This window comes from Brugia malayi, assembly GCF_000002995.4.
Source record: "Brugia malayi strain FR3 genome assembly, contig: Bm_v4_ChrX_scaffold_001, whole genome shotgun sequence".
Lineage (NCBI taxonomy): Eukaryota > Metazoa > Nematoda > Chromadorea > Rhabditida > Onchocercidae > Brugia > Brugia malayi.
The window spans coordinates 18,283,043-18,295,146 of record NW_025062479.1 but is presented as its reverse complement, the minus strand read 5'-3'; the positions used below and the strand labels follow the sequence as shown (position 1 = coordinate 18,295,146).

Sequence of the window (12,104 nt, the reverse complement as noted above, 5' to 3'; positions counted from 1 at the left end):
ACCACTGAATATTACAAACCGTCAACAAAAACCCCCACAAAGTAAATGACGGCCTACAGGACAACCGAGCGAACACTAATTTTCACGCTTTATCGCAAAGCAGCGTAAAATATAGACATGCAAATTATGCATCCTATGCTTCGAGGACGACGTAACGGGAATAGGCTGGTCAGGTAGAGATGGTGAGTGAATTGTTGCACCTACGATTTATGTACTCATTTATGGGATTATCTACAACAAAAGTCAGGAATTGGGTGATAAGTCACACCACCCATCCTTTTACAAACTGTTTTGTGTATTGAATGAGAAACAGAACTTCACTGGAATATTTACAGTATAATAAATGCTTATGAACAGGGCGCTCCCTTTTTTTTTTGCATTAAAACAATATAAAATAATGCAGACTTCGCATTTATCTGCGTTTGAAAATTTTTACCTATCTATCAGTTACGAAGCGATGTATAAACACTCCTCACTTCAGAAAATCACTGAATATATGAAAAATCTCGAAAAATTCTGGACAAACATGAGTATTTGTTAGAATAATTACAACTTAAAGATTTCCATTTCAATTTTATCTGAACAAAAATAACTTGTCTCATGGAAGACAACAATCATTTGCCAGTGAAATAACGTCTACTTCAAAATGATTATTTCTGCTGTGTGGCATCCAAAAAGAACAACACCTCAGCAATAATTTAGCTGGCACATATTTGCAAACAAATAGATCAAAAGGAGACTCATAGAACAAATGAAGTACTGAAATACATTCTTTAGCAGTATTCAAGAATAAGCGGCTTGCGCAAGTTACATCATTCATTGTTCCCCATGCACGGTGACCCGTGAAATGTTCATAAACAAGGTTAAAAAATCCTCGGAACTGAACAGAAAGACATATATCTGCTACGAATGAATGTTGATCCTTCTCTGTATGAAAAATGGATTGGACTTATTCCTGTAGAATACGTCTATCGTCATGGAATTCCTTCTATTTCTTTAGCTAACCTTACTTCTGAATTAAATTTGGCTTTTTTTTAATAGTCAGAAGAGGACAAGGCGGAACCAAGTCCAGTCCACTGATCTGGTGCAATCGGAAAATATGTGTCAATAGCATCAAAAAATCGTGTGCAGTACATTTCTGGAGAAATGACGGTAGGTAAGTGTGCACCAGGTATTGCTACGATTTTTACCCAACTTTCCAATTTCTTATCAAGCGTATAGGTGCGCATGTAATCCACAATACCAAGAATTAATTCACTGTTCGTTTCGTCTACTCCAACAAGCAAACTGTAATCCATTACATGCTGAAAGAACACCTTTAGCGATTTAGGCTACTTATAGTGGAACTCTGAAATAGAATGGAGTACGATGAAATTATTGGTGGTAGGTTCTTTCCCTCCCCCACTGTTAGCATTAAATATTCCATTAACTACACAGAAAAGTAAATACGTTTCCACATATGAAACACTGGATTTTGAACACGTGTTTTAGCAGCGACGATAATCATATAAGAATGATTTTCTCATGGCATTCTAAATTATACTCAGTAGTTATGCTCAGCTTGTTACTCAGCAGTCATTAATTAATTAATCAACTTTAAAATATGATAGAAAAAAAAAAACCTGGGCAGAAAGAAAATGGCTATCATTACTTATAGCCATACTTAACGCTGCCTTCGAATGAGGATGCACATAAAGCTGATTATTCCAAAGATCTTTTACTAAATTTTCATCCAATAAAACCAGATCTGCCGTCCTTTTTCCTTCCGACGCCATCCTATAAAAGTCGTTTTTAATAAATGAATTAATGAAATGAAACACTGAATTTCTGCAAATAATACTTTCAAGATATGCAGACCTATTTCTTTGCGAGCCTTTCAGATCCCACACTTGTTTCACATTTCGGCGGTAAAAGAGATATTCCATAACCAAAACATCAACTTTCAACTGTTGACCACTGCTTTTGTTCTTGTAACAAATTCTGTATACACCATAAACCTAAAATTATTTCCAAATGTTAGCAGGAGATAGAGTATCTATTTCTTGCGCTCCGTTGCAACTCGCGATTTCTTGATTAATATCCAAATATATTATTCAACTGATTACCGCCGGCACTACACAATTTCCCACAAACTTTGTGTGGTTGTGGTAGCTCTGTTTTCTCACATTTCATTAAAACCGAAGCTATGTTTTTAGTTTGAAATTAGTTTTTTTTCTTCGATTACTTTATCGGCCGTTTGATTTTGCTTGAAGTGTTTCATTTTTGCCATTTTTATTAGCTATACGAACAAAGAAGTACCTTGCAAAGTGTTGTCAATTTATTATCCGTCATGGCAGTAGAAACATAGCTAAAGTAGTTAGGACCAAATTTCACAAATGACTGGATTTCGAACCGAGACATTTGTTTGAAAACAAATCGGTCATCCTGTAAACAATGCAGAGATTATGAGATTCGTTTACTCTAACTTCTTCTACAGCATAAATTATTCATTGAATGCAGTAATCTATTTTTTTTTTTTTTTTTCAAACATTCTCGTAGTTTTTTATACAATCCTTATTTTCTCAGCATAAAAGTTGTTCAAATAATGATGAACTCGCCTGTGTGCGATAAAATGAAGCTCCAGATTTGCCACCTTGCGGGCTCCAACTACGAGATGAATTTAACGACCTAATAAAGCAGTCTTCACCTTCAACGAATAACAACTTCCGCAACATATGGAATCTTTCAGCATAATAAATCTGAAATATGAATATGGAGCTATAATTTGTTACAAATCATCTGCACTATAATGCACTCGACATTGGGTAATAGCAAAAAATCTCAACAAGAATATGAGCTTAAGGTCAAAAGTATAAGTTTAAAATAGTAACTCAAAGATTTCAATATGCAAGTCCAATATAACCTTACCTTTACGTAATATTGCGCCTTATCATCAGCAAAATCAACTTCAATATGTTCATAATTTGCTACTGCAACTGATTCCACTCTAAAACTGATCTGTTAAACAAAATTCTTTTTTCATGATGAAAAATAAAAAATCGTTGAAAATAATGAAACCGTTCTGACAACACCATACTCCTCACTCAACATAAAACTTTTCAAAATTAAGTTGTGAACACCAAACTCTTCTTGAAAAAAACAGTACTTGAAAATGTCAAAAATATTTTAAAAATTTAAAATAACTCACTCAACAAAGACATTATAAGCAGAATCACGCTGTTTTCTTCGTTTTGTATTATATTCAACCGAAGATAAAGCATAAGCTATGATGGAACCAATATCCGGATGTGCAGCACCCTTACGATCGATCATATCGCGCACTACGACTGCTGCTAAACCAACTGAAAAAGAATATATAGCATTACATGTCATAAAGGAAGCACTACTAAGCTGCATTTAACTTCTTACTGTGTGTTAAAACTTCTAAATATTGAACAGTATTCTTCTAAAAGCCATAAAAACTCATAGAAATATAAAATATGCAATCATGCAATCAATTTCCAAAAGCATAAACAAACCTGATGGAAGAGGTAAACCGAAATGACACTCGGCGAGGAATGGACTCTCCAATGGGATGAGTTCAAAATCTGGCGCATTAATTTGCATATGATTCGCCAAGAGAGTTTGTTCATTATTTATTTTGTTTCCTTCCTGAATAATTAAAGTGAATAATACTGCAGATCAACATATAAGAATAATTAAGAGCGATCAGTTCCAACTTTTACAATGTAAATATATGTTAAATAAGTGGCTAAGGTTTTATTTCATTTTTTCTTTTTTTTTTTTCAAGAACTTATTTATTCCATTTGTGACACAAAGAAGAATAAATAATTTCATTTAACTCAACTGATAACCCAAAAGATGTAATATCTAACCATATTGTCCTCTACAATTGATGCAAATCCAAAATTTACTGGCAGAATACCACTGCCACTATACTTTTTAATAGCTCGAATCTGTTGACAAAAATACTGACACTGTTCATTCCATAAGTTTATTGCATGCTGTACAATATACCGGCAACGACAGATTGTATCAGTGGCCTAGAATACATAAAAACAATATATATAGTTTATATTTCACTACCGTGACCTATTACGTAAATTTCTACAACTTTATCAATAGATACAAATAATTTTCATGGAAGACCTGAGTATAAACAGCATCATTTGACCGAATTGCTATTGGTTCACCAGTAAGCGCACCACTTGGATCAAAACACTTTATTGCAGAGCTAAAAAACTACAAATATATGGAAGCATTAAAATTAGCGAAAAATGATAACGAGAAGCATTGGATACTTTCAAATAATTTCACCAAGGACTGACTTGAAGGCAGAGCGCGCGTCTCCTAAAATTTTTGCTGCCTGTGTATGACATGTTGAATACAAGCTATTCCCATTATATTTTAACAAATTTTCGATCTGTTCCGACATAATTTTGAAGATGGCTGCTGCTGCTTTCTCTATTTCATTTTTCGATTCAGCAACAAATTTTCGAGTAAACATTATCGGTTCAACAGTACAAACCAATGGACTGAAAGTCACATGGAATGGACGCACCTACAAGATGAAATTGATTCGGTATATCAATAATTACTGCCTAATGAAAGTTTGAAATTTTAGATGCGTCAATCCTGCGTCTCTGATTGTTCCTGAATTATCATAATGTCAAACAATAACTTTACTGTTTACTTTAAATACATTTCTTATACACGGTTTAAAAGACAAAAAAAATGGAACCAATAAGACTTTGAAAGTCGTCACCAAATTGTTGAGAGCGACATTGCGTTCATGTTGATGAAAACAACAATGATCACATTTCTAAACAAAAATTATTTTCAGAAAAAAGCAGTTATGAATCTTTAAAATCTTCACTGACATCGTTTTTCCTATATTTTCATTGTAACTAATTTCAGTAAATCTAATTTCCTAAATCATTGCTTTACTCGTTACTGTTTTTTAAAAGGACAAATGTCGACTGCTACAGTGGCTTGATTTTGCATGTCGCATAAGTATAGAACTTGTTGTTATACTTCCAGAGAGGACAACTGCATACCAACAAAAAGCAGAAGTGAAATTATAAAAACAACTATGATGCTTACAGATAGACATGTCATCTAATTTCTTTCTGGCCTTTCTAGTGGCTCAATTTCCCTATCACAAACAACATTATGAATGATAAAAATATCTGACGTACCTGTAAAAGTGAATTAATGTTACATGTTGCATAAGCACCATTTGCCAAATAATTCAGATAACGAGCAAAACTCAACCGACATACACTTTCTGGTAGTGGGAGTACCGCGGACGATGATTTGCATCTGAGTAAAACAATATTTAAAATATCGATAAACATATTAGCCAATGTGCCACAAGTCTATAAAAGTAAGCTACAAAATTTCAACTAACATGGTATAAGGAAAAAGTAAATCCTAGAATGTAAATAAAGTTTTCCTAGAACAAATATAATTTTTAAATTAGCTGGCTTAAAAAAACCTGCCATTAATTTTTTCTTTCGAATTGTAAAATAAAATGTTGTATACTTTGGACAATAATGCCAGGTAAGCAAGGTGTCATTTTGCTCAGCCACTGCGCTGCTGAAGTCACCACTTAAGTGTACATAATTCTGCGTTGTTATTTCCACGCAAACATTCCTATGAACCATTCTTCGGGAATGTTCCATCATTGGTAAATCACAGTTTGTAGAAGGACATTGATATGCTCGGTTGAAGCAATACCTAAAATGACCGTAAATCTGACAGCAATACATAACAAAATGAAGTATTTTCTCCATATTTCTGGAAGTTATTTCCTATCATTAATAATACGAAATTTAAGCGGGAAGCATGACAAACTTCCTCAAGAAGTCACCCAAAGACATATCATTAACACCATAATAATCCATATTCACAACCCAAGGTCGAATGCAAAACAGAGGTGCATTCGGCGATTTTGGACAAAATGATCCGAAAAGAACTGATATATGCTGATGAGCAAATGGATCCAACACATCTTCAATTTCTTTATTAGAAACTGTTTCTTTCCTGCAATAACCAATACATTAATTTGCTGATTTCCTACACTTATCCCTCTTTTAATGAGATTATGTTCCCTGTAAACAATGGCCATGCCATACAAATAATAATTTAAATATCGAAACCTAAGTAAAGTTGATATGACTTAACACTTTCTGGAATTAAATTGCTGATGATACATAAATGCATTGTTACCCAAAGAATTAATATAATTCCAAATAAGTAAACCTATGATCAGCAGTTTTGTTTCATCAAGAAACTTTGAAACAAAAAAAAAAGCAAAATTTTCAATAACATATAAATCAACCGTAATCGATCCCGATTCTGTTTATGAACGCTACATCGAAACATCCAACCAGAAAAAGCTCGGAAAGAGGAGATGGCATCTTCGTCCACTTCCGTTAGGGTGATATTTTTCACAAAAGAATGAACATATCGTTTCAATGAATAATTTTCTTCTGCTTTATAATCTGAACAGTCCCTAAACACTATTTCATATTGAGACTTTCTTCAAAAATGCTCAAAAAGGAAATTTAGCGAGAAAATATGATACAGAATATATAACTTTATCAACATGATATAATAAAGTTCCGTTTTATCATTTTGGGAACAGAAGTAGAAATTTATTCCAGTTTACAAAAATTTACCTGGTGCCATTATTTTCAGTTGCTAAACTGCTAATGAAACGGTTAAAAAACTTTCTTAGAGAGCATCGCCGACCTTTCGATGTTTCTAGAAAAGGGATTCCAAAATCGATCAATGGGGAGGGTGAGAGAGTGGACTTCTTTAAACGCTTGCAAAAGTTACCCTGAAATTTTCAGTATTAAACTATGAACAAAGAAAACTGAAAGCATTAAGATTTTATATACTATGTAACTAAGGGAAAATATCGGAAAAATAACTTTGTTTGTATCCAATTCAGCAGCATTAATGGAGCAAATATCACAATCCGCAGATCGATTTGTCAAAGTTGTGCCACAGGTGGACAACAATTTTACTTCGAGATGATTGGAATACAACATTAAAATTCCATAATGTAAGATCCGTTTAGCTGCTCTCAAATCTCTTTTTGAGTTACTTCGCAATAACACAGAGCATCCTAATTCTGGAGGGCATTCCTCAAACACCTGAAAAGCAAGTTATCATTCATTTTCAACTTATGTATATATATATATATATAGTGTAGAAACTTGAACAGAAAAATTTAGAAAGCACAATTTTTAAATTTTACTGCTCATTATCTCTGCATCCTTCTTCCACTTTTAAATAAGTGATAAAAATTCATAAAATTTCTTCCTCAAAAATATCTCCAAGTTTTACGAACAATAATTCTAAATAAAAGTGATTCTTACCAACAAACATTTGTATTTCCCATTCATCAACCGAACCTTCTCCTGCCGAAAAAATGGACAAAACCCAATCTTCTGGTTCAAGATTTGTGCATCAAGTGAAGGCATTACGTCGGCGCCGGTACTTCGTGCTATTCTTTGCAGAACACGCGGTTTAATGTTAGAAACAAGTGTGACTCCAGCACGTAATAACATCTGTACAGCTAAGCCAGCTACATTACGTTCAACCAAAACCACTGACGGTCGATGTGAAAGCATTCGCTCCACCTGATTTCGTAAATATTCACTCTCCTGAAATGATTAATTCATAAGTCTTCAATTACAAGAAAAAGATCCAAGGAAGATGTCAAATGCATTTCGAAGCAGTGAAATTCAAACCGCATTTTTGTATACAATGTTCGTACACAACGGTTTAAATTCCCGGAAATCTTGAGTTTTCAAAATTTCACCTGTGAAATTATTGGTTCAATTGAAGAAAGCTTGTCGCTAACTCGTTCATACTCGATGCTCCCTTCTAAAGTCAAAACTGATGCATTACGAATCTCATTTGGCATCGATTCATGACGAACGCTTTTGCTACATACTGTTCCCTCTATTACCTGGAACAAATATAGATTGAGATGTTGCCCGAGAGAATCAATACACTTGAAAATACTCTCAATTTCGCCGACTTTCACATACATAATTTTGAACACCTATGTACAATGAATGTTGTAATGCGTTTACAAGCAGTTACTCTCGTTCAGCCCCGAAAATATTCTTCTTTATGCTATTTGTCAGGGCACACACAAATACTGATGCTATCGATTGTACAGTTATAAAATGGATATCACAAACTAACCTTTGCGGAGGGCTTATCAACCGCAACATGAAGATTTTTGATATGAGCATGTTTCATAACATTAACATTTTTTCGTCCCTCCATATCAACTTTAACCATTGACGATACAACATGACTTACAGACCATATGATCTCCCACCATCTAGGAGTTTATTTTATGATCTTTCCTCATTAAATGAGTTTCATGAAAATTTCGGCAGGCTAGAATGTCCCATTTCATAAGTTATGAACAAAATAGATTCGATCAATTGCCCCCTTAGATGAGATTTAAGTGATATGCCAGTGAGATGTATGCTACAGTAAGAAATTGTAATAAGCTAACTCTTTCGGATCCAATCCTTCACGACTGAAAAGCTGTAAAATCAGTTTTTCGGACTGGATTTCAAAGCATCTTTCAATTGTTTCATTGAAACGAAGATCATCATTTCCTGCTCTCGATGGTGAAGCTTTTTTAACAATTTGTTCATTATCCATTTCAGCAACATGAAAGTTTAACTTATTTTCAATGTTCATGTCATCTTTTTGTGACGTTGAGTGTGAGTAATCCATAGATTCTAGTTTCTGAAAGAAACTGTAATAAGTTCGATTAAGTATAATGCTTTCCAAAATAAATTTTAAAAAAACAAAAATAAAAGGACATTAACAATATTTAAAAAACCACCTATAACTCGGTAAAGACGTTCACCATAAAATGGACAGCACAAAATCACTGCAACGCTATTAGTTTTTTAAAATATTATCCACTCTCAGAATATTTTTACAAATCAGAAACGATTTAATTTTTATATCGTTGTTTTTTTTCTCCATTTTAATTTTCTCAAATAGCAAACCGAGTTTGAAGAATCCAACGGCTTCACATTATCAGTCATTTCAATATTTTTCACCCATTCCGGTTCAAGATCATCGCCAACATCATGAGTAGGCGAATACTGAACATTTGAATTATACATGGCTAATTCCGTTACCGAAAGCTGCGTAGGGGAATCAAGTTTCACTGATGATTTTCTTGGAACTGTACATTGAAATGATGTCCCACTTTCATTATTCTCATCAGCAATAATAGGTGAATTCAGTGACCAAGATATGGGACCTACAAAGTGAAATGCATTAATATTTCATTCCAAAATCATATAACGGCTTCATTTTCAAAGAATTCTGAAAATTTAAAATTAAATCTACTACCAGAGTGCTGGTTTAACAAAAGAATTCAAGAAACCCCATTCTACATAGCTTAAAAATTTTCATTAAATTTCATTATCAAATCTTCTCCAAACTACAAACATCTCAACCTGCAAAAATCGTTGACACTGAGAAGTCTGTTTCATAGTTTAGTTTTTGGTCACAAGCAGATGAATTAGGCCCGTCCTCTAATTTTGTTTCTGTCTGTGGCAAATTCGAAATTACAATATCAGCACAGTAAGTACACAACCTTAAATCACCCGTATAACCTGCAAAAAATAGATTACTTATGAAATTCATGATTCTTTCTAAAATTAGTTGCCTGATAATCCTACGAAGCACTCACTTCTATCTTCCATAAAACTTGGCTCATAACTAAGAGAAATAACAGATCATATGTCACTGAAATCAGAGAAATATAATTAAAATTACTGCAAATTGAAACCCAAGCAAATTGATTGGACAGTTTAACTAGTTCGACATTAAAAAGTTCGAGGGCGGGTTAACCATATGTCTTCTTTAACATATGCACGCCTTCATTAACAGGATGTACAACTAAGTGAAAGTAAGTAAAATGAAACTAGCAAAATTTCTGCGCAGTCTTCAATATTCAATCAGATAGATTTAAAATAATCGAAATAAAAATAATTCAAGCAAACCTAATAATGATCCAGAGACCTGGATACCGCAACATTTCGAACAAAATATTTGCCCACATAAACGACAATGATGTCGTCTTCTGAAAGCGGTAAAACGTTCCTGACATTCGTAACATTCCCGTCCACTTGAATCTGGCATCCAGTAACGTCGAAAATTACTCCTATAAGTGAGTCCACGAATATCAGACAAGAATACATACCATAACGGAAACTGGGCAAACTACGAAATGTTATTTCGGAAAATTACTACTAAAAACATAGTGATACTTTAATAAACTTAACCTTTCGTAATCGAGAAGACCAGGATTTCGCCCTTTGAAAATGGAAGCAAAACGAATATAGGATTTTTTCCTCTGCTCCAAAATATCACTGCCATTTTCATCTTTTTCCTTTGAATTTTCACCAGTATCGCCAATCTCATTTTCTAAAAATCCTTAAATGTAAAAAATTTCTAACACATTAAACATCTATTAAAATCCCCTACAATATATCGTAATTTTAATATATCCGAATGAAATCCGAAAAGCGAAAATGAAATAACTTTTGCTTTTATTGCTAGAAGAAAAAAGTTGACCAAATAAATCACTCAAGAATTTCTGCATTAACGGTCAAGCAAATAATCCGCCTGAAGGAAAACAGAAAAGAAAGAAAGAGGGAAAAAAGTTAAGGATTGTAAACTACTGTTAATAAAATAAGCAAAAAGAATTTAGACACAGCTATACATGTAAAAGTAAAAGCTTTACCCATAGAAATGTCTGACACTTCTCCTACATCGTCATGCCGCGATGACATCGACATGGTGGTTGTATCTCTGACATTATTTGCTATGTTGATGTCTTTAGATGGCTTGAAAATTCGACTGAAAAGATTGCCGAAAATACCAGCAGAAGTTGATGCCACTGATTCATCAATCAATTCTTCAGGATGCCGTGCGAAATAGGTGATGCATGCGGTATTATCATCAGTTGGTTCCATACCTTGAAACTGTTCCCGCATTAAACTACCTCGAGATCGTGCTGAATGGAATTTCATTAAGAATGAGAAATGATGTATCAGTGGTAATTTATCATGTGATGAGGGTAAGCAGATGTGCATAGGTGTACTCTCTCTGCTTTTACCGGAAAATGAAAGAACAAATTAATCGCCTTAAAGTATAGTAAGGATTTGAATCAACTCCAGTTCAAGTTCTGAATTTCACAACAGTAAAGCACCAATTTAATAAAAAAGAGAAAATTATTATCAGAACTGAATTTAACGTACTTCGTTAGGATACCGCGTCAAAAGGAGACTCGATAGGTTTGTGTCATTCGGTAAGGTTGAGGATTTCGGTTCGTTGTTTGGTCTATAGAGCACTTCGGAAAGCTTTTGAAGCCTTACAGTCCTAACAATGACATAGGGCGAAGCTTTTCCCGCTAATGCAACCACACAGTATCTTACCACTATATGCTTGTTTTCTGAGAGTTACTAGTGAGTACGAAAAATGCAGAAAAATCAGCGAATGTGGCTTGGAAATTTATGACTGGATTACTCCGGGAGAAGAGTTACTTTAGGATTTCGAAGATTTAGAACCATTCACTTTGACGTGGTGGTTCGCTTTTGCATGTTGAAAAGTCACAGACGATGCATGGTGTTCACGTCAATCTTTTAGCCCGGAAATGTCTTCTTTTCTGTGTAAAATTCGATAGACTCAGTTGAGTTCATGAAAATGAACTGTTAATAAGTGCTCCAATAAATTTTTATTTTTTCCTCTTATTTTTAATTTCGAAGCTACGAATTGAAGTTCATTTGATTTTATTTTAGCACTCCATTATATTAATTGCAACTGGTATGTATATTTCACTTATATTGTACTACTAAACAAAGTAATGACAATAACAAAAGTTGATTTGAATCAGCTTTATTCATTTGTTGCCTTTTTTAAGTCCTCTATTTCATCTACCAGCGATGGTATTATTCTAAATTTATAAATTTCTTGATACTCACAATTATTTGCAGCATCTAAAAGCTGTCTTGAAAAACAACTATCAGTCGACAGTGAGT

The 12,104-nt window shown here is 33.8% G+C and overlaps 1 protein-coding gene across 1 annotated transcript; it reads right to left on the bottom strand.

Moving 5' to 3' along the window:
• Positions 1 to 1,034: 1,034 nt before the first annotated feature.
• On the bottom strand, positions 1,035 to 11,060 carry Bma-ppk-3 (Uncharacterized protein; the record flags this gene model as incomplete). The annotated part of the gene is made up of 27 exons (XM_043075292.1): positions 1,035 to 1,304; positions 1,623 to 1,776; positions 1,858 to 1,997; positions 2,299 to 2,424; positions 2,598 to 2,738; positions 2,908 to 2,986; positions 3,188 to 3,341; positions 3,519 to 3,651; positions 3,876 to 4,043; positions 4,150 to 4,234; positions 4,329 to 4,561; positions 4,742 to 4,822; positions 5,199 to 5,322; positions 5,545 to 5,739; positions 5,857 to 6,045; positions 6,344 to 6,517; positions 6,684 to 6,844; positions 6,939 to 7,163; positions 7,389 to 7,676; positions 7,835 to 7,984; positions 8,227 to 8,368; positions 8,549 to 8,787; positions 9,057 to 9,316; positions 9,516 to 9,674; positions 10,065 to 10,225; positions 10,347 to 10,488; positions 10,808 to 11,060. 27 exons carry the CDS (start codon positions 11,058 to 11,060, stop codon positions 1,035 to 1,037), a joined length of 4,626 nt encoding a protein of 1,541 aa, XP_042931226.1.
• Positions 11,061 to 12,104: the final 1,044 nt, after the last annotated feature.